At 48.7% G+C, this 22,875-nt stretch overlaps 1 protein-coding gene across 2 annotated transcripts in view; it reads right to left on the reverse strand.

The window, feature by feature from the left end:
- The window catches only part of CDK18 (cyclin dependent kinase 18), a 69,501-nt gene that overhangs the window by 31,123 nt on the left and 15,503 nt on the right, over positions 1-22,875 (reverse strand). Inside the window, exons 1-2 of one of the 2 annotated variants that reach the window (XM_043500683.1) lie at positions 10,115-10,219; positions 1,094-1,249 (exon numbers count right to left, since the gene is read on the reverse strand). In XM_043500683.1, the coding sequence (XP_043356618.1) occupies positions 1,094-1,217 (124 nt within the window). In that variant the 5' untranslated portion in view covers positions 1,218-1,249; positions 10,115-10,219. Of the gene's footprint in view, positions 1-1,093; positions 1,250-10,114; positions 10,220-22,875 lie in introns of those variants that run through there. The other variant, XM_038379704.2, reaches the window with a different exon arrangement.

A 22,875-nucleotide genomic window follows, 5' to 3' on the forward strand; every position in this document is an offset into this window, starting at 1 on the left:
AGTAGCCGCCTTGTTATATGACAGAGCCTGGGTTTGGTGCACACCGATAACGAGCCAAGGGCCAGAGAGCCCAGAGCTGATATCCCCTGAGGAAGGTGCAGCCAGCTGCTGCTGTCAGCACCCAGCACTTCATTAGCCTCACACAGTTTCATTCTGGTAGCTTTCATGCCTGTAATTAAGGGTTCGTTCCTAATTATATCCCCGTCAGCTTGCCAGGGTGGGGGGAGCAAACAGGCACCATGGCTTCTTCTGAGCATCGAGTGTGGCTGCTTGCTAAGGGGGGGGGGAGAGAAGAAGCCGGCAGCTTGATGCGAGCGAAGGGATGTAATCTGTTCGCAACGGCGGGCACTGCCGAGGGGCAGGGAGCTGGGCCAAGGAGGAAAGAAAGCCATCTCTAGAATGGGCTGCTGGGTCTCTTCTACACTTAGGTTAGAGAGCAGATGGCTGGATGGAGGAGCCAGGTGATTACTTTAGGGTCTCAGCCTTGATTTTTTTTTTTTTTAAAAGGACGTTTCTAGCGGTTGTGGTTGCAGAGAAAGGTGTAAATGTGACCTGAGTGAAACAAGGGAGCGGCGTGTAGCTGAGTTCGCAGAGAGCCTGAGACAACTGCTGTGAGGGGGGAGAACTGCTGTGCATGTGAACAAGGCCTGAGCCCTGCCAAAGAGCCTGAGCCAATCGCTACTATTTCTGGGCAGGGAGAAGGGGGCCCCATGTTTTAACAAAGCGCAAGCCTTAAGCAGAAGAGCTGCTTCCTCTCCCACTTTTTGCTCTGGTCTTTAACGTGTGTTGGTATGTAAAAATAATAATGCTTTGTCCTTTTACAGCACTTTCTACCCACGGCGCTCTCCATAAAGGAATGAATGTTGGGGAGGTATTACCCCTGTTTCACAGATGGGGAAACTGAGGCATAGAGCGGCCAGGGACTTGCCCAAGATCACACACACTATTTGTGCTGCTTTTCTGGGCCCATTTGAGACAGTTAAAGGTCAAGTGGAGAGGAATCCTGACCCTGCACCGTCTGTGCCTGGAGGGAATCCTGGCCAAGTCTGGACTGGTTTCCTTTGCTGGCACAATGAACCTGCCGGCCTCTCACCTTCATTCTTCTTGTTGTTGAGCTGGTTGAACTGCTCTGTGAACTCGGCCAGCGACTCCTCGATGGTTTCTGTCCGGGGAACGGAGAGGGAAAACCGCCGCTTGAAGTTTTTCATCTTGTTCATTGTATCCTGTGCTGCAGGGGGACGGCAGGGCCCTGGAAGGAAGGGGAAAGCAAGGAGAGTAGGCTGAAGGCCTTGGATTGCATGCAGGACCCGCCACTCGGGGCTGGAGCCAGACGCACAGAGCCTGATTTGCAGAGGCTTCGGACACCTGCAGCACTGACTGACTGGACTTGAGAGTGCTTGGTGAAAATCAGGCCCGAGATACAGTCTGTGCTCCTCATGAGTTTACCAACAAGAGGCCTGATCCAGGGCCCACTGAAATGCCCGACTGACTTCAGTGGGACTTGGCCTGGCTGCAGGGGTCGTCTGGACAACTCAGCTTGCAGGATCAGGGCCTAAGTGTGAATCCTCAACGCTAAGCCAAAGGAATGATTGCCTCTGCCTCCCTTCTTGCTGCTGCCTCCCGCAGCGAAGAGCAGATGCCTAAAATACTGACCCCCTCTTGCGCTCAGCACTGTCAGCTCAGCTGAGATGTGCTGCAAAGCCACTTGCGACTGAGCAGGGTAATTAGGATGGATTGCGGCACCCGTCTAATAACGCGAGACGAAGCAGCAGAATTCCATAGGGAATAACCATCATAGGCCAGTTCTACCTTTCAGCCTCAGCAGCTGCAGAACAGAATCAGGCCAGATCTGAAGGGTCTGGGAGTAGCTGGGGGACATGACCCGAACCTAGTGGATCTACGTTTGCCGGGTTTATTCCCATGGAGCTGTACAGGGAACGCATTGGACAAAGCAGGCAATAGGTGCCAGATGATATCCCCCGTTCTCCTCCCCTCGCCCCCTGGTGTGGCAGCAGCGTGCCGACCTCAGTCACACCCTTTCCCCCTTAGTAAGTGAAGGAGTCAGCGACGGTATCGCTTGCACTACGAACACCCCTTCATTAGGGAACAGCCTGACACCTAGCAATGCTCTCCACTGTAGCCCATCATCAAACAGTTGTCAGATCGTAATAACTCTCGATTGACGCCAACCTCAATGGAATTTGAACCTGTGACCTAGCGATGAAAGGCTCCAAACTCTTTCCCGCATCTAACAAGTGCATTCAGGACTTCGCAAACCCTCCTACCATGACGTGCTCCTAAGCCGGACTGTCAGGAGTGTGATCCCTTTGAAAGAAGCACAGGCTCTGGAATAGGACCATGTTCCTTTTCATTCACAGCCTGAGATGAATTTGAACCCAAAGCTCAAGAAGAGAAGCCTGTTTCCACTGGTGTCAATGGGAGTTTTACCATTAGCTTCAATGGGGCCACAATTATGTCCCATGTATTCTGGGGCTGTGCAGGAGCCTGCCCAGCTCCGTGTGTACAATTAAAACAGCCTTGGGGTTGCTCTGTTATATGCTCAGCTTCCCTGTGGGCCCTGGGAAGTAAAGAGCCATAGATGCAGGACATTCCAGCTACGCCCCTCGTGTGGTCCTCTGTGCTGGGAGGAGGCCAGCGCGAAACCAGCCGGGGAGGCCCCAGTACACGAGATATTCTCAGGGTATACCGTCCATTTGCTTCAAGGCCCCTTTATGTTGTGAGAGCAGCATATGGGGCCTTACCATAAATCAGGAAACCAACCCCTTGTGTTTTCATTAGTTAACTATGGTCTAACAGGCCCCCGGTGGTTGCCTTTTCATTGTTCATTATCACGTGTGCCCAGGGGCTGTGTTCTAGACACCTAAATACAGGAATATCTAAATAAATACATAGTCTCATTCTGGTCTCAACATGCTTGGACTCCCAGTCCTGGATGGAAAGGGTGAGGCTATGGTGTGGGGGAGAAAAGGAAGGAAGGAAAGACTGAACGAATAAAGAGAAAGAAGATCTAACTCCCACAGAGAAGAAAAGGAAAATCCTCTAAGCTTCCAGGCCAGTGTCTCTCCAGTTTCTGTGTCTGCCTTTGCCAAAGAGACCTTCTGGGGCTCCAGTGAACTCCCAAGGGGGAGACAGGACAGAGGTTCTGACTGGGAGGGGACCCCTGAGATTGAGTAGAAGAAGTGAGGTGCTGAGAGCTCACCGTTCATTTACAGTCTCTTGACTGATTCAAATCCTGTATGGCCACGGAAATCCTCTTAGCCAGAGATCTGATTAAAGAATAAAACCCTTAAATGAGGAAAACCCCCAAGGGACAAAGCGCGAAGTTCATTGTTTCTCTGGCTGGCTAAACGAACACGTGCAGGGCATGGCTGCAGCATTCTTAATTCCCAGTGCTTACAAGCCACTGCACTAGGCGCTGCAGCTTCCGTCCCTAGCTCAGCAATGCAGACAGGGCCTGGCTTAGGAGCCGCTCACATTCTGCGCTTGGTGTTTGAAAACAGACAGAATGCATTCTGGTTACAGTAATTGTCCTGGGTGATAGTTTTAGGAAAAGGGTAACGCTCCTGAAACTGACAGGACAACAGCAGTGCCCTAAGCTAAACCTAATAAAGGGAAAGTCCCTGCACAGCTCTGCCAATGCCCCTTAATTCTGACCTGCAGCCCCCCACCCTGCCATTTCTGTCCTGGACTCCCCCCACAGCTCTGCCAAAGCCCCTCAATCCTGGACAGCCCCAGCTATTCCAGCCCCAGGTTTGCCCACCCACAGAGATCAGCCAATGCCCTTCAATCCTGACCCATAGCACCCCCCCACTATTCCAGTCCTGGGTTCTCCCCATACAGAAATCAGCCGATGCCTTTCAGTGGCAACCTGCAGCCCCCTACTAATCCAGCACTGCCACCTCCGCCCCGCTCTGCCAGTCCTCTTATGCAGCCCCCCTTCTCTTCCAGCCCTGAGGTCCAGCTTACTATGGTCCAGTTGCAGCATGGTCCATGAAAGTGATGGAGCGATGAGGTGTGCTGGCGGGAGGGGGAAGGCTGCTGCCCAGTCAATGAACCCTTCACCATAATGACTGGACAGAATCCCACTAACCCGGAACAGCCTCCAGCCAGAGCTGGCGGTGTCCACTCCGCCCACCCTCCAACTGCGAGAGAAGCTATTTTTTCTTTTCTTTTTTTGCACAGCAGTGGAGTAAATGTAGCAGCTGTTGTTTAACAAGAAGGGGGGAAATAATCAATGGCTCAGCAGCACTCGGCAGCTACCCCCTGCTGGCCACAGGGCACTGGAAGGCAAAGCCATTGATTGGGCTCCCTCCCTGTTGCCCAGTGGCTAGTTCACTCTGACCCTCACAGCTATGTGCCCTAGCAGGGGGCAGGACTGTAGCAGCTCTGGGACTGACTGCCTCAGCCCTGTGTCTTTCTTGCCAGCTGCCAGTCCACCGGGATGGGGGGGAGATACAGGGAAAGCCACATCAGGGTTCTGCTACCTTAACACCTCTCTCTATATCACATTCACACTTCCCTAGTGGGCTGGGGGACAAGAGGCTGAAGTCAGATCCTCCATGTGCTATGTCTCTGACAGCCTTGGGCCTTGTCTCCTGGCCCTGATGCTGATTGGAAAGGTGGTGGCTGTGCTGAGGGCACATTGGGGCCTGAAAGGGACCCCCCTCCCCAATGACAGGGAAGGAGGAATATCTTGGGCTCAGATGAGCTGCCCCTCCACCAGGCCCTTGTACCTGGCAGGGGACTGCCATTCAGGAGCACTGCATTCTTTTAAAGTCACTCATCCTGTAGCATAGAAGAAATATTAAAGGGCGTATCAGCCGCTGGCTCCCAGTTCACTGAATGCTACTTCAGGGGGTTCTGCCCCACCACCTCAATCCCATCTGGACCTTCAAAGAGGGAAGGGGTCTGCTGTATTGCTGTCTGCTGGTAGCTCATTCCCTCCCCTGTGATATCAGAACAAACAAAAGGTGATCACATTCCAGACTGATGGGATCAGACACCACATCCAGGGAGCTAATGCATTGTGTCGTTGTGGCAACCAGCACACTTGGGTTGAAACGCTTGCATCTGAAACCTTAACAGATCATCTGCAGGGTCATCAGCCGCGGTCGCACCTGTGCGCATGAATCCCAGACCCAACCTCCCAACGCTGATGCATCTCTCACGTTCAGCGCCTGGGAACCCCGGGAATTAGCCTTAGCTAAGGCTGCACTCACCCAGATTTCCTGCAAACCCACTTCTCCCCACATCCCCCAGCCTAGCAAACCTCTCCATCTACAGACAAAGGGCTGACCGCAGCATGAGCACATTTGGAATCACAGCAGACAACTGGGTATCTTGCAGGGTTGGGAACAGGGGAGGCAGGAGGCGTCCTCTTAATCCCACCATTTAATAAGCCCCGGCAGAGTGGTGACCAATATTTACTATCCTCTGAAAGCCTGAGTGGTGAGTCAGGCTGAGATCTCGCTCCACCTCGCAAGCTAAGCAAGGTCTAACCTGAGCACATTAGACAGTGCCATTCGTGTCACGTGCATCAATGGAGCTAAATGGATCTGATGTATCTCACTCCAGCTCTGTACTCTCACTCTTGCTGTTAAAGCAGCACTAGGGGAAGCTACCAAGCTGGGCTGCCCATGCTGGGCTGCATCGACTGGGGCTCTAGTCGATAGACAGCGGATGGGAGAACTCTTGGGAAAATCCACCCCTGCATCCATGCTGGAATAGGGGGTGTTCTCTCCAAAGTAATGTTCAGCCACACCCCAGCAGGAGGAGCTGTCTTTCAACTGAGGTAGCAAGCAGGGTTCCTGACCATGTGATGGCCTGGCACTCTTTGAAAGAGTATGGGTATGTTGACACTTCGAGCAGCAGGTGTAACTTCTGGCTCATGTAAACATACTCGCGATAGCTCTAACCAAGTTAGTGCACTAAAAACAGAAAGGTGGCCATGGTGGCATGAGCAGCATGGGGGCTAGCTGCCCTGAGTATGTACCTGTCCAAGATGTTAGGTACATACTTGGGTGGCTAACTCCTCCCGCAGCTCGCATTGGTGCAGCTACTCTTCATTAGCTGGATCAGAGCTAACGAGGGTATGTCTACATGAGTTGGATATGACACTTTCCATCTCCAGTGTAGACCCCAAGAGGTTCTTACCCCAATTCCAATATGGGCAATTACATTCTTCCTTCCACCCTTGCATCCACTTTGAACTAACCGCAGTTTTCTTCTTCACTTCCTGTCCTAAACGATTGTATAGCATGCTGTGAAACAGCTGCTGCCTTTTGCTGCTGGATGCTGCCGAGGTGATTGCATCTCAGTAGCTAGGTCCAAATACACAGCATGTAAAGTGCTTTGGCATCCACAGCGCGATGTGAACAACAGATATCATTACTGTCATATTATTATGGATAATGATGTGTTAAGGAAGATTACACACTAGCAGCACCAGACACTGCAATTACTTTGCTTCAAATCCTCCTGAAAGGTGTCACTTGAAAATGACAGTCCTCGCTTCATTTTGCAAAGCAGGTAAAAGCATAGTGCAAGACTCCACCAAGTCTAAGGTATGTCTACACTACGGTGCACTATGGTATGTCTACACTGCCTCCCAGCCCGCAGACAGACTCGTACTAGCAGAGCTCGACCTAGCTGTGTGGATATTCTGGTTCAAGCTGGGGATCAGGCTCTCAAGCCTAGGCGGTCAGGCAGGCTTCAGAGCCTGAGCCAGAAAGTCCACACTGCTATCGTTAACATGCTAACACCAGTCTGTCTACCTCAGCCCAACCCTGGAGAGCTTCAAAAATGACTTAGGGTATGTGTACACTGCAGTCAGAAGTGTTACTTCAGCACGTGTGATGTGTAGACATACCCCAGCTCGCTTTGGTCTAGCTAGTTCGGATACCCACAGCAGTGAAGCCGTGGCAATACAAGTGGCATGGGCTGTGCAACCCCACCCAGGACCCTGGGTATGGACCTGAGTGGATAGCCCACGCTGCTGCAGCTTCACTACTATTGTTACTGGAGCTAGCTGGATGAAAACTAGCTGGGATGTGTCCAGACTTGTCACAGTCGCACTTCTGATTTCAGTGTAGACAGACCCTCTTGGGCACCCAACCTGAGACATTTTAAAAGGGTCTGATTTCGAGGGTGGACGCTCAGCAATTTCTGACCCTCTTTCAACCTCTCGTTGGCAAAGCTGCTTGAAATTGTTTTTGATGAAACAGTTTTTTATGGGAAAATGCAGTTTAGTCGAAAGAATGTTTCCATTTTGATGAAATTTTAGCTGGGAAGCTGTCAGAGCAAATCATTTTGACTTTCTCGTTTTGTTTATAATTGAAACGTTTCATTTATAAAGTAAAAGTGTTTTGTTTCGACCCATTTCATTCCAACTTTTATATTATCATCATATTATATTTAAGATTACAGATCTATATATTTTTTTATATTATAACGTATTGACATTCTCAAAATGAAACACGTCAACATTATTGAAACTAAAAGTTTCAATGTTTCTGAATTGACATTTTTCAGAATTGCCAGGCTGTGAAAAAATTTAGACATTTCAGCATGAAAACAAATGTCGAAACTTTGGAGTTTCCCATGGAACAGAGACTGATTTCGAGCAGCTTTGCTCCTTGGCCTCTCCGCTCAGATTGCCAATGATGGGGGTAGTTTTGTGGTCAGAGATTCCACAAAATCTCTGTGGTCAGAGAGGGGAACATTGTGATCTAGTCTGGCCTCCTGCAGAACCCAGGCCAGAAAACTTCCCCACAATAATTCCTAGAGCAGATCTGTGTGTTGTGCACTAGTCGATCCACTAGGAACCGGACTGAGACCCACTGAAAGGAAATAACAGTCAAACTCCGATCTGGGCCGGATCCCAACAGCAACCCAGCAGTGAAAAGCTCCATAGCCCATTCAACAAGCCTCTAAACCATCCTACTCCTGCCCTATTTTTTTTTAACCTGGTTAATAATTCTGATGATTAGAGATCATCCCTGAAACCTACTGACCACTGACCTGGGGCGTGAACTTAGCCTCACTTAGAACAGCACCGTTCTGCTATTCATGTGTGTTACGATAGTGCCCAGAGGTCCCCTGGTACTGCGTGCTCTATACACGCACAGGGTAGGCTGATACTGCAATCACAGGGTGTGATTACAGCTCGAGTAGACATACCTGAACTAGCTTTACTCTAGTGAGCTTGGGTACTGGCGCCAAGAAACTGCAGCAGAATGAGTTTCAGCACCGGCTAAACAGTACGAGTAATTACTCAGCTTCCAGATGGGCTTGTACAGCCTGCACAGAGTGCATGCTGCCACTGCGCCACTGCTCTGGGGACAGAGCTAGCTAGATTAAAGCTAGCTCGGGTATATCTACTCACGCTTCAATGGACACCCTGTGACTGCAGTGTAGACATACCCATAGCGAGAGGCAGCCCATGGGTAGAAGAGTTTACAGTCTATAGACCAGGCACACAAAAGGCAGGAGAAGGTGAGGCTTATTATCCCCATTTCACAGCTGGGGCACTATGGCACACAGAGATGAAGTGATTTGTCCAAGGTCACACAGGCAGTCTGTGGCAGAACAGGGAACTGACCGCTGATCTCCTGAATCCCAGTCTAATGCCTTAACCACAAGACAAAGTCTCCCTTGCTCAGGAAGGATGTAAGAGAGCAGATCCCAGGCTCTGAGTGGAATCTCCGTTCTGGGACTTCAGCCGCATATTTGTCAAGCTTATTTGTTCTTCCCAGTGGCATCAGGAGGAAAGCTCTCCACGCTCATTCTGCTTTGCTGCCAGCAATGAGCTACTCTGGAATCTGGTCTTGGACGACACCGGCAGTAGGGAATGAGGCCGGGGGAGGTGCAGAGGTGGTGTGGCTCAGGGAATTACATCAAGGGCCGCACAGACACGAGGCCCAGGAACTTGTTTGATCTGGTGAAGCACGGAAGGAATGTGTATCTGCGGCAACGCTCAAAACTAGCACCACAGTGACAGCTGGTAAAAACAAGTATGGCCCTTTACCATGCAGATAGGCCTCTAAGGAGGATAGAGTCCAATGCACAAGTAGGAGGCAGTCAGGGAGCCCCTAAAAAGCAGTGGCTTTAGGGACTGATTATTTAGCCCAGCCTAGCAAATTTATTATTATGGTGAAGGCATAGCAGATGATCTTGGGCTGCCTGGTGCCACGCTCACAAGCACCGCCCTCCCTCCAAGACAGGATTTCCTACAGCCCTCAGAGCTCAGATTTGCTCACATGATGGCAGAGCCAGCCTCGAAGCACCAGCTACCCGGGGGCCATTCTTTTAGGAACCAGAACACAACAGCCGGTCATGATGCTATTATCTGGCCACGCGAGCTAGTCTTTTCGGTTAAGAATGAACATAAGAACGGCCATACTGAGTCAGACCAACAATATCCTGTCTTCTGACAGTAGCCAGCGTCAGATGCTTCAGAGGGAATGAACAGAACAGGGCAGTTGTTGAGTGATCCGTCCACTGTCGTCCAGTCCCAGCTGCTGGCAGTCAGAGGTTTAGGGACACACAGAGCATGGAGTTGTGTCCCTGACCATATTAGCTAATGGCCATCAATGGATCTAGCCTCCATGAATGTATCTAATTCTCTTTTGATCCCAATTATTTTTGGCCTTCATAACATCCCCTAGCAATGAGTTCCACAGGTTGACTATGCGTAGTGTGAAGAAATACTTCTTTTAGTTTGTTTTAAAACATACTGCCTTATGAATTTCATTGGGTGACCCCGGGTTGTGGCAGAATGAGCTCACTGCAGGCAATAACACAACCCTGCTGCTGTTGCCCAATCTTTGTGCTTAGTACCCCAGACAGGGAATGGAGCAAGACAGTTCTCAGACTGGGCCCTCAGGGGCAGTAGTGGTCTCCAGAGCCCCTCCTTGTGATGCACAGAACAGAAGTTTTTGAGAACCAAGCCATGGGGGTGTTTGTTAGGAGGTGAAATGGGTCCATGACAGAATGCAGAATGTTGCAGAGCCACTGTTAGGCTGGATGGTCAGGCAATGGGCCCAACCTTCCACACCTAATGGTGCAGAAACTCAGCACGTGCTGTCTGTGGTACCTGACCCCTTCCATGGAAACGGGTGCCTGGCCCTGGATAAGCTCCTGTTTCTCCTGGAGGCTGAAGAACCACAGGGGCTGTTGCATCAACTGCCACCAGGCCAGCCATGAAAGGACAGGAGAAGTACTACACTGGATCAGACCATTAGCCCATCTAGTCCAGCATCAGATATTCAGATGAATGTGCCAGACACTCAGTCCCACAAGCTCAGATGAAGGTGCAAGAAACCCTTCAGTTAATCTGCCCACAAGGGAAAATTTCTTCCTGACCGTCATCAGATAAAGGTTGGCTTGTACTCTGAAGCATGATAGTTGACATCCCTTCAGCGCCCTTTTCTTTTTCCTTCACTATTACGATTCTATATTGTGCCATTGCCAGAAGGGGGCACTATGCAGGAGCCTGGATTCCAGAGGTAGAGAAACAAGGAAGAGTCAGGGAATAAAAAGATATTAAATCTGAAATGGCAAAACTGAGACTGGAGAAAAGGTCTGCCCCTTCCCCCACTCACTCCCAAAATGAATGCAAGTAATCAATGACTTAACAGAAACCAACTTCTGAGTGCTGAGAAAATCCTGAGTTGCATAAATTGCCATCAGAATCTCTCTTCCTCTCATTGCCACCTACCTGAGCGTTAGCTGCTATAAACTACTAAATATAAACCTGCTCAGAGAGGAAGTGGGTTGGGGGTAAAAATAGCTGCAAAGAAATCACAAGGATATTGTTAGTTACCGCTCCTGCTATGTGCCTGGACTATTAGGTGTTCATTATCTTTATGGCTTTGTGCACTGTGTAACACTGGCTGCTTCTTCCAACAATATCAAGATCAGACATGTGATGAAGGGGTTCACATTAAAATGTCCACAGGCTGTAATTTATGGGATGATTATTGTTCCCCCCCATTTCTCCGAAACAATAATTCATCCTACTTTATACTGTATGGTCACGAGCTGCGTTAAAACTGCAATGCCTCCACCCCTGTCGTGATCAGTCCTGCCTAGCTGGTGCAAAATATCACTGATGTGGTCAAGTTTCAGCCCAAATGCATTACATGATTGTTTCTAAGGCTCTGCACTGGGTTTTTAGCTGTACCAGGGCAACCCTACGCATAGATATGATTTACCCAGAGTGCCGAGTGACTAACATCAGTGCAGCATACCCCAGTTTCAAGCCAGGGTAAATTGCACCAGTGCAAACAACGCCGCACTGGTGGGAATCACGTCTACACTAGGGAGTTGATCCAGGACTGCTGCATCAATGACTGAGTCAAAGCCTAACTCTGGAGAGTTTTGGTTTCAGACATTTCACTTCAACGAAGCAGCTTCAGCCCAAACTTTCAAAAGTTTCCACTAACCTTCGGGTGCTTGATTTGAGGCACCCATGGTCAAATTGTCAAAGGCAAAAGGGTGCCTCTATTTTTAGGTCTGATTTTGCAGAGGTCCTGAGCACCTGCAGATGGAAGAAGTCAGTAGGTGTGGCAGGTGCTCCTCAGCACTCTGAACATCCGGCACTCGGGGATGGATTTTTAAAAGAGCTCTGCATCCAACCCGGCCAGAAGTGTTGCAATGGGTGCTGGATACTTCTGAAAATCTGGTCCCCTGTGTCTCAAGTTCAGTATCAAAAAACCAAAGCACCCTAGATTAGTGGCCACTCTGGGAAACGTTAGCATTAGTCTCTACCTCCCTAGTTAGGGTATCTTCAATATAGAGCTCCATCTCTTCTTGCATCAGACCCTCTCCTCACTGCTTTGATCAAGAAGGTGGAGAGAAGACACTCCCTCAAACCTTTGGGAGGAGCAGGTTCAAGTGTTGAGTAGCTGGAAGGAACTATTGCTATGGGGAAAACAGAACCACTGAACAAGACAGACTAGCTTAAGGGCACCGTGGCTATGGGTGTTCCTCACCCAGCAGAAGTGACAAAGGCTTTTTGGAATCAGCTGATGAAGTCGTCACTAGGGTTGCATTCTCAACTGGCCCCTGGTAATCTGCAGATGACTGGCAACGTCACTGAAGGCGATAGCATCTGTGGTCTCTTGGATTGGGATGGGGGTAATTTTGTTTGGGTTTCTTCTGAGATGTGGCATACACTGGAGTAACTACAAGGAGCAGACCCCATTAATGAGCCAGAGACAGCCCAGTCTCCCACAGAATGGATTTCAAAATAATGACTGCTAGCGGCCTTCTCTTGTATTAAATGACTTTTGGCTGGTGCTGTGAGAGGGAATAGAAGCGTGTATTGGCTCTGTCAGTGCACGTTAGACCTTTCAATGCCACCTTTACAGAAGCAAAACAATAATACCACGGTGTTCATACAACTCTTTTACAGGGGCTGGCAGTGTGGTCTAGTGGGTAGAGCACTGGACTGGGACTCGGGAGACCTGGGCTCTATTTCCAGCTCTGCCATTGACTGGATTGGTGACCTTGGGCAAGTGACATCGCCTCCCTGTGCCTCAGTTTTCCCAATTGTGAAAAATGGAGATGATAATGACTCCTCTCCTTTATAAAGTATCCTGAGGTCTACTGATGAAAAGTGCTATGCAAGAGCTAGGTATTATATTATTACAATTATTATGCCTTTGAGCCCAAAGGATCCCAAAGCACAAAGTGAATTATGACAACCACCACTGAAAGGCAGCCACTCCTGGGATGGAAAGAGTCAGCTGATTAGCATCACACAGCACTTTAGGACAGGAAGTGAAGAATCCCACTGAAATGGCAATGGGAAACTTAGGCCCCAGCAGACAAAATGAAATCACTCTCATTGGATTGCGGCTAAGAAATTGGGATTAAAACGAGTGATGTGAATGATCTGCATTTATTGTAACAGTCAAATAGAAAATACTTGGATAAAACTGTCGACAGAATCCAAATCTAAATCCAGGCAAGAACGCTAATTACATGGGCTAATGACAAGATACTTAACTGCTTACTAAAGCTATAGTAGATGCATTAGCAATACCTCTGCTCAATATTTCACAGTAAACTATTTCAACAGTTTGGCTGTAATTAGCCAGATGAATCTCTCTTGTATTCAACCCAGAAAAACTCTCTGACGTATTGCTGTGGAATTCAAGAGACAGATATTCTAGAGGACTGCCAAAAAGTAACTTGCCATCACTATGTGCAACCGTCCCCTTTCCATTCCAGCAAGCCTTGTGGTTCAGTATTTATTTTTTATGCTCACAGTTATTAGGTAGCATTGACTCGTTATTGTTGGTGTTGGAGACTTTTCAGAGCAGAGGTTCTTATTTGCTTGGCAAACATGCCCTCTGTACAGGACCGCATGTGCTTTCAGGGCTAAGTAAATAATGAATCAAGGCTCTGGTTGATTAGGTGCCTATCCCTATGGAGACACAGGATCATATTGAACAAACTAATCAATGTAACACACAGGATAAGTGTGTGGTGTCCCCTTCTCATGACTGGACAATACACCGGGTAACAGCTTACTACTGCTACCAGCTGTTGCAGTTACTCTTTAAGCTTAAGTAGGAGAGGCCTGTGCCTTGGAGCTGGAGGTTTAGGGTTCTATCCATGCTGAGAAGCAGCAGCAGAGGGTGTCGCATACCCATTGTGGGACAGATTCCATCCCTTGCCCCAATCCCTCTATACCTCACTCTGGCATTGTAACGCGAAGGGTAGGGGAGAATTCCTTCTGAGCAGGCACAGCTCTGAATTCCCCCAGCACAGCCCTACACTGGGCCCCTTACAGGAGGTCTGCCAGGATGGGGATGGGGGGAGGAGTTGGCACATACCACTGCAGAGTCTCTGGGATGTTCTTGGGAGGCTGAGATAAATTAGAACACCCCTATGGCTGGTCTAATTTATGCTGGTGGTGATTTTGATACCCTGGGGTGGCTGAGAATCCTGAGGGAGCAAAGACCGCAAATCCCCTTGGCTCCATGAGTGGCGGCACCGAATTTCAACCCATGACCACAAACTGCACCACTTCCTGCCTTTCACCCCCACCCATACCGACAATAAATCTTCTGCCAAATTAATAAGCCCCTTCTTCCCCCAGCCAACGGTACATCTCCTGCTGGCTAAAAAGCCAGGTTGAACAGATGCATCTTACACAGTATCCTAATAACATTCCAGTAACATGCTCAGAAACTACAGCGACAAGCACGATCAAATGCCTGGAGAGATTAGTTTAGATTGATAGGGGCAGGCAGTTTCTGAGCAGGAGGGCTCATATTGAAGAGCTGTGGTCCCTCCATTGGCCATGCCATTCCTCATGCCCTCAGGAATCCAACCCTAGGGACAGACAGCAAGCACATTCCTTGAACATAACTGCCAGAATCAGGTATAGAGGAAGAGACGAGCCTAGGCCCTAGAACATTGACTGCATTATAGCTGGTCATGAACATCAGTGCAAAGTGAGTGTGAAAACATGGTAGAGTTTTACACCCACGGGCACTGGTGTAAATGACTGCCCAAGATGCAGGGCAGCAGGAAATTGGGAACAGCACCCAGACGTGAGTGGGAACCCAGAGCACTGCCATGCACTCAGTGAAAGAGACTAAGCCAGGACCTGAACTTTTTCAAAGCTGAGGTTGCTCAGATCAAGGGTCACTTCGAAAACTACCACTAGCCTGCCGTGTTGCACTAGCACATGGGGTGAATCATGACGGGGGTGTGGTGGAGGAAGTGGGTGTGGCTAGAGGGAATGGGAGCGGAAGGGAGATTAGCTTTAGTTAGCAGGTGGGACTGAAATAACCAGAACATCCTGCAATGAAAACTAAGTGTGAATGGGGATTTCACAGTGACTCATCCAAACACATGGGAATCTCAAGTCTGGGGCCTAACCACAAGGTGGCACATCCCCCTCAACAGCCTGGGAGGTTGCTCCGGAGGATAAGCAGTGGTCCTTGGAACCTGACTCAGCCAACACCAGTTCATGTCCCACCTTACGCAGAAAATGGAGGGGAAGTATGGTCCGTAAGAACAGCCAAACTGCACCAGACCAAAGGTCCATTTAGCCCAGTATCCTGTCTTCCGACTGTGGGCAATGCCAGGTGCCCCAGAGGGAATGAACAGAACAAGTAATTATCAAGTAATGCATCCCCTGTCAGGCGAACAGAGGCTAGGGACATCATCCCTGCCCATCCTAGCTAATAGCCATTGATGGACCTATCCTCCATGAACTTATCTAATTCTTTTTGGAACTGTAGTCTTGGCCTTCACAACATCCTCTGGCAAGGAGTTCCACAGGTCGACTGTGTGTTGTGTGAAAAAATATTTCCTTTTGTTTGTTTTAAACCTGCTGCCTATTAATTTCATTTGATGACCATTCTTGTGTTATGAGAAGGAGTAAATAACACCTATTTACTTTCTCCACAGCAGTCATGATTTTCTAGACCTCTATCATATCCCCCTTTAGTCCTTTCTTTTCCAAGCTGAAAAGTTCCAGTCTTATTAATCTCTCCTCATATGGAAGCCATTCCATACCCTTAGTCATTTTTGTTGCCCTTTTCTGAACCTTTTCCAATTCCAATATATCTTTTTGGAGATGGGGCGACCACATCTGCATGCGGTATTCAAGATACGGGTGTACCATGGATTTCTAGACGAAATATGATATTTTCTATCTTCTTATTTATCCCTTTCTTAATGATTCCCAACATTCTGTTTGCTTTTTTGACCTGCTGCTGCAAGTTGAGTGTATGTTTTCAGAGAACTATCCATAATGACTCCAAGATCTCTTTCTTGAGTGGTTTCAGAGTAGCAGCCGTGTTAGTCTGTATTCGCAAAAAGAAAAGGAGTACTTGTGGCACCTTAGAGACTAACAAATTTATTAGAGCATAAGCTTTCGTGAGCTACAGCTCACTTCATCGGATGCATCCGATGAAGTGAGCTGTAGCTCACGAAAGCTTATGCTCTAATAAATTTGTTAGTCTCTAAGGTGCCACAAGTACTCCTTTTCTTTCTTGAGTGGTAAACATTAACAGTGGTTAGGGCACTGGCTTATGATGTGGAGACCCAGGTGCAATTCCCAGCTACTGCCATGCAATTATTGTGTAACCTTGGCCAAGTCACTTGGCCTCTCTCTGTCTCAGGTCCCCATCTATAAAAACGAGGGCTAAAAGCCCTGCCCCACATCACGGGGGCGCAGTGCGGATAAACACACTAATAGATTGTGAAGCGCTTTGAGAGCTACTGATGAAACGCTCTAGGTCAGAAATAGGCATTATTATTCAGCCAGCTCATGCCATGTAAGCCACCAGCCCTGGGCCTTTATTACTAAGCCTGCCCACTGGTGATAAGGCAGATACATTGCACAGCTATTTCCACAACAGATTCGGTAGCACCCGATCGACAGAGATCTAAGGGTCTCATCCTCTTGGCTAAAATCTCCCCCCCCCCGGTTCCTAATGACCCTGTTTACTCACAGGAAACTCATTCAATCTACCCCCACTGGAGACCTAGGGAAACCCCCGTCCCTGCCTTCCCATACAGCTGTCTGTGCCGATTGCTCTCCAGAAAGCATGTGTGATGAGGGGAGAGAAGAAGGCCACGGCCCTGCCTGACCTGCAGTTCTCCTGCAGCTGAGCTTTGCCTGACATTTCACTCCTATGCAGGAAACAAAGATCCCTGCCAGGAGATCATGCTCCTGCAAGGAGGGGAGTGCAATCAAGAACAGGAGCCCTGATCCCAGGGCAGGTTGTTTGCATCAAGCACTTGCTTGAAAGAAGAACTTCGCTCCTTGAGGAACTGACTCAATTTCCTGGGCTGCAGTTTTTCCCTCACAGCAGCAGCAGCACATTTGCAATGATCTTCAGCCCATGTCTGGCACAGAGAACTCCCTTAGCTTCCACATCCCCAGGCCCCGGTTAGAGAGGAAGTGATGGGTTCAATTCCCACCTCTTACTTACTCTCGCTGTGCCTCAGTTTCCCCATCTATAAACCAGGGAGGATAAAGCTTCCCTTCTCCCATCTTTCATCTGTCTTTCTTTTGATTGTCAGCTCGGTGGGGCAGGGACTCTCAGTCACTCTGCACACGTACAGCACCTCCCGCACTGTGGTTTTGATCCCACGCCTGTGCTCAATCCCCCTAACAACAATCCTCATTCATGGGACCCGTGAAGACAATGAGGTAACCCGGTGGGGTCCTGGTGAAGCACAGATGGTGATGCATGCAAACCAAAGTGACGGAAGCCATATCCAAATCTGGTGTCCAAAGCACCCACAGAGACCTTGCCAGGCCTCACCAGGCAAGCTTTATGGAAAGCTTCCTCCAGGTCTAGCCTCCGGCTGCCATAACCTGCACTTGGGCACACTGCTGCACATGGGCAGGAGAACTGTTTTGCTGGATAGGCAGTTCCATCCCGGTTCCCCTAAGTCCTGACAATAAGCCCAGTAACAGGATCACACAAAGGGGGCTTGTATTTCCTTTGTATCTCTGTCTCTCTATGGCCAGCAGTCCTGGGCGGTGTAGTCAGCACTTCACACTAGGGCCCTCTGTCACAGCCTTGCAACGCTTGATGGCTCTGAGTGAAGGCACTAAAATGACAGTCATTATTTCAGCAACCAAAAACCACTAGGAGCTTATTCTTTGGCTGGGGTTAACCTGAGAGACTGTATCTCGTGTTTGGCCAGCTGGACAATAGGCCCTTAACATCCTGTTTGCCCAGTACAGATGGTCCTGCCACACACCAGTGGCTGTAGCCTGTTCAATACCCATATTGTCTGCTAGTCTACCAGGGCTTTTGATGAGCGGTAGCGAAGGTGGTTGTATCAGCATGTCCCTGGTACGCTCCTTATTTTCAGGGGATTATTGGGTCAGATTCTCAGCTGACGGAAGTCAGCATAGCCTCTTTCAAACCAACAGAGCCCTGTCATTTCTCACCAGTTGATAATCTGGCCCAGAATGGGCTTATAATAATATGAGAATCTCAGCTATGGTGAACTTATCGATCTCATCCAAGGTCCCAACAAGTGCATTCGGTTTTGTATTCGTTTATTTCTTGGAACTGTTTAAATTACAAGTTTAATTTGCTGCCATTAAGTAGATGGGTCTTGAGCTCTTAGCTATCATAGTGGTGGCAGCATAGTTAAGATGTAGCATTCATGAGACCTGAGGTGAAATCTTGGCCCCATGGAAGTCAAGAGGAGTTTTGCTACTGACTTCTATGGGGACAGGAGTCAACCACTGAGTGACCTGGCTCTGTCACTGACCTGCAGAGTGACCTTTGGCAAGTCTCTTCCCAGCTCTGTGACTCAGTTTCCCCTCCCACCTTTTGTCTATTTCGATTGCAAGCTCTTTAGGGCAAGGATTGTCTCTTACTACCTGTATGGACAGCACTTGACACAATGAGGTCCTGATCAAAGCTGGGTCCTCGAAGTGCTACAATAATACAAATAACACCAGTGATAATGGGACACAGAGAAGGACAGAATCAGAGGCCCATACACACAGAAACCCAAAGTTAAGTAAAAAGAAAAGGAGTACTTGTGGCACCTTAGAGACTAACAAATTTATTAGAGCATAAAGCTGTAGCTCACGAAAGCTTATGCTCTAATAAATTTGTTAGTCTCTAAGGTGCCACAAGTACTCCTTTTCTTTTTGTGAATACAGACTAACACGGCTGCTACTCTGAAACCAAAGTTAAGCGTTACACCGATCCTAGACCCATATTGACTCATAATGACAACAACCTTCCATTTCCATAGTGCCTCGCAGCTTGAAAAACCCTAAAACCTATTCCAAACTCTGTGAGGGGCTTTGGGGCCACTGAGTGACAATAAGCCCTATATAAATGCAGCACGTTCCTGGGGGGGAGGGGAATATGATTTACACACACACAAACAGGAGTGAGCCAGGCACAGCTGTGGTAGTTACTGTCCACAAACCTAATCCTCTCTGGGCTCTACCCAGCGGTGATCGCTGTACCCTGATCCTGTCACCCGATTACATCCCAGCCTTTGTATTCTGCCCCCTGCACGCACGAGACCCTCGCCATAGATTTGCAAGCCGATTAAGGGATCTTTCAGCTGGCCCTGGCTATCAGGAGAGCAGTCGGTAGGCAGCTGCTGCTGTGGAAGACTAGGAGAGCCATCTAGCACAGCAGAATCTGAGCAGCTCTACATCCTGCTAATTAATTGTGCGTGACCATTAAGACACAGTGCGGGGCTGAGATTGCATCTCAGCTGGGATCAGCTTACTCTGAAACAACCAGCACACTGGGGATGAAATATTTGTAAGTTTCTCATATTAAAACCATTACTAGTGGGATGCATGTAAGGAGACAGAGATCTTGTATCTCACAGATCAGTATTCAGGCATGATCTATTTTCACCTGCCACTAAAATGCAGCCACCTCTGGTGTAAGGGAAAGGAGTAGGCAGACAACTGGTACACGACAGCAGCAGCAAGAGAAGGAATTATGCCAGGCATACAAAGGCAAACCTCTACCTGTTGCAAGAAGTGGCACAGAATCAAAGATCTTGCCTAGAACTCACTCCCCCGACCCCCACCCCCTGGCCGTATCAATGGATGCAGACATGTGGGAGACCTCAGCAACAATCAATGTGGGCAGAATTGCACTAATGTTACTCTTCTTTAAAAGACCTTGTTCTGTTGCACAGTTTTATGGAAAAAGGATGGGCAGGGGTGCAAAACCATGCTCTGAAGCGTTCCTAGCCTGTTTGCCAGAAGTTGGAATGGGCGATAGATCACTTTATGACCACCTGTTCTGTTAATTCCTTCCGAAGCACCTGGCATTGGCCACTGTCAGAAGACAGAATATGACCCAGTATGGCCATTCTTATGAAGGCACAGGACTGGGTGTTAGGATGCTGCTGCCACTGACTTGCTTGTGGCCTTGAGCCAGTCACTTTAGCCTCTCTTGCCACCTCAGTTTTCCCCTTCAGTAAAATGGTGACCGACAAGACACACCTGCTGCACAGAGGGACTGTGGAAGCTGGTGTTTGTAAAGTACTTTGTGATCCTTGGATGTCAGAATCCTGGGCCTTTAGGAGACAGAATCCTTTGTAAGGTGCCTTGAGCCCCAGGGATGTAAAGCTCTGTCGTCCCCGCAGGTCCTGCTGGAGTTACCTGTTCCCATTCCCACGAGATCAGGAAGCCTGATACTTCAGGATCAATTTCCACACCCCTCCCCTAATATGCATGGTATGGAAAAGAAGATTTTTAGGGCATGGTAAAGGGTTCCCCCCAATAAACAGAGCTATAAATTTTATAAACCCCAAACAAACCCCCCAGCAGCACAAAGGGTTAGTACACTCTCTGCATCTTCCTGGCTGGAGTGGAAATACCCGGAACCTTTTCAAACAGCATCACATTTTGATCCTAGCCCCCTATGAAAGTGGCTGAATCTCTGCCAGTTTATGCTCCACAAAACTCTCTCTAATACCTGGATTTTGAAGCTATTCATCTCTCCCGTGAGACTGCCATGTCAGGTCAACGCTTATCAGATTACCTAAAACGCCATAATCTTGCACACCACTCCCAGGAAATGGGAGCAGAGTAGGAGAGATTCAATCCAAATAGATATGCACAAGACTAAAATCCCCTCCAGACTACAGCTCAGACCCAGGAGACAGGCCTCCTCAGGGCTGATCTGAGTCTAAAAACCAGCCCCAAGAACTCAGCCAGATCTTTCTGCAGCAGCACAAGAAGAAACTAATGAAAGAAGACACTGTTCCTGACCTATTTTCCCCCCTTCAGGACAATTTACAGAAGCGTTACTGACTAGGTTTCTGTCTGAGGCCATGTGCTGGGGCAGCAGTACTGCTGTGTAGAATCAGGCATTAAAATCTTTGCATCGGGGTTTCAAATCTGTTTTATTTAAAGCTCCGGGAGTCACATGATGGCAAGCGAATAAGCAAATACCACAATTCTGCCTCCTTGCCAAGGATTGAGCTAATCTGGCATTTAACCTTAAACCAGTTGTGCACCCATCCTGGGTTGGCTCTGTGTGTGTGTATGCACATGTGTTTTGCTTAGCGGTGGAGGAAATGCAGTGGCTTGAAGATGTCTGAAAGCTGCATGGGAATCAATGTAACAAATCAACCCTTTTCCTCAAAGGATCTCAAAGCACAGCACAAACAATCATTAAGTTTGGCAGTCCCCCAGTAATAAAAACAATAACTTCATAATCCTTATCTGTCGATCTCAAGATACATAATTATTTGTATTGCAATAATGTTTAGTGCCCCCAGTAAGGAACCAGGGCCCCACACACAGAGGCACAGAGAAGTTAAGGACTACATTTTTAAAGGCATTTAAGTGCTTAAAGATGCAGATGGGTGCTTAGCGGGATTTTCAGAAGCACCTAAGTTCCGAACTCCCATTGATTTCAATAGGAGTTCAGTGTATCTGCATCTTTGTGAGCCAAAATGCCTTTAAAAATCTGGCCCTAAGTGACTAGCCTAAAGATGCAAAGCAATACAGAGGCAGAATTGGGAATAGCATCCAGCTCTCTCAATTCCTAGCCCAGTTGCTTAACTGCTGCCCATCCCACCTCTGGGTGCATGCATGCGTGTGTGTAGGGAGAGATAGTACCTTTCTGGAACAACATAACATTACCCAGATGCTATACAAAGTCAAAGGGGCACAGTTAAAATCCAGGCCATCCCACACATGTAAACCTGCAGCCAAATGTTTGGAAAGTACCTGTGGGGAAGATGTCTGGAAACAGAGACGCCAACAGGCAGGAGGAAGGGAAGAAAACAGCAATTCATAGACCAAAATGTTTCTCTGGCAAAGCTGAGGGAAGAGGGCGTCAGAGCTGGGGCAGGGAGGTGGGAAGAGAGAGTCAGAGCCCTCCACTGCCAGCCCTGAGCCGAAAGACAGCCATTCAAAATCTGAATGGGAAACCTGCTTCCAAGTGCTTCATTATGCGAGAGTCACCGCTGAGCCACAGGTGAAGGGTCTCAGGGTGGAACGAACAGCCTGCAGTCCTTTGGGTGAGAGTGCAAGAATCACAAGGATAGTGCCATGCAGGGGCAGCCTCCAAAGCGCAGGTGTGTGAGCAGGAAGAGGTCACCATCACCATACACTTCTCAGTGAGGCCACCAGAGATCACGAGGCGTGTGGATTCGAAACTCCCACGGAGCAGTCTGTGGCGTTCCAGCGAGGGGGAGGCTGGCTTCCTGGTGCGTGAACGATGAGGCTCTGAGATTCAGTCTCGTTGCATGGGGAGTCAGAGCTGGGATTAGACGCAGCAACTCCTGCCTCCCAAAGCTATTATTAATCGTATCATTACAGGAGCGCCTGAGGGCCACAACTGAGATTTGGGGCCCTGTTATTCTAAGTGCTGTGAGAGATGGTCCCTGCCCCACAGAGCTTGCAGTCTAAACAGAAAAGGCAGACAAAAGATAATGTTTTTATCTCCATTCAACAGATGGGAACTGAGGCACAGAGCGAGAGAGACATTAAGTGACTTGCCCAAGGTCACAGGGGGAGTCTGTGGCAGAGCCAGGAACTGAAGCCAAGTCTCCTGACTCCCAGCCTGACGCCAACAAGTCTATGCGGCCAACCCGCTGCTCAGGCACTGGAATAGACCTCTGATAGACTGTATAAGCCTGCAGTTCCCTATCCAAATAATGACTGCCGTAACCGTATGTCAATGTTTAGATAAAAGAGGACCTCTAAGTGGCCTTATCTGAAATCATCTTGGTGGGATCTTTCAGGCTTTGCTGGTAGAGCTACATTCCAAGATGCGCAGCAGGTATTTTGCCCTGCTTGTGCAATCTCCCTTTTGCTGCACCTGTGCTGATGGGCAGCAGGAGACGGGGGAAACT

This window comes from Dermochelys coriacea, chromosome 21 (assembly GCF_009764565.3).
Source record: "Dermochelys coriacea isolate rDerCor1 chromosome 21, rDerCor1.pri.v4, whole genome shotgun sequence".
NCBI classification, from domain to species: Eukaryota; Metazoa; Chordata; order Testudines; family Dermochelyidae; genus Dermochelys; species Dermochelys coriacea.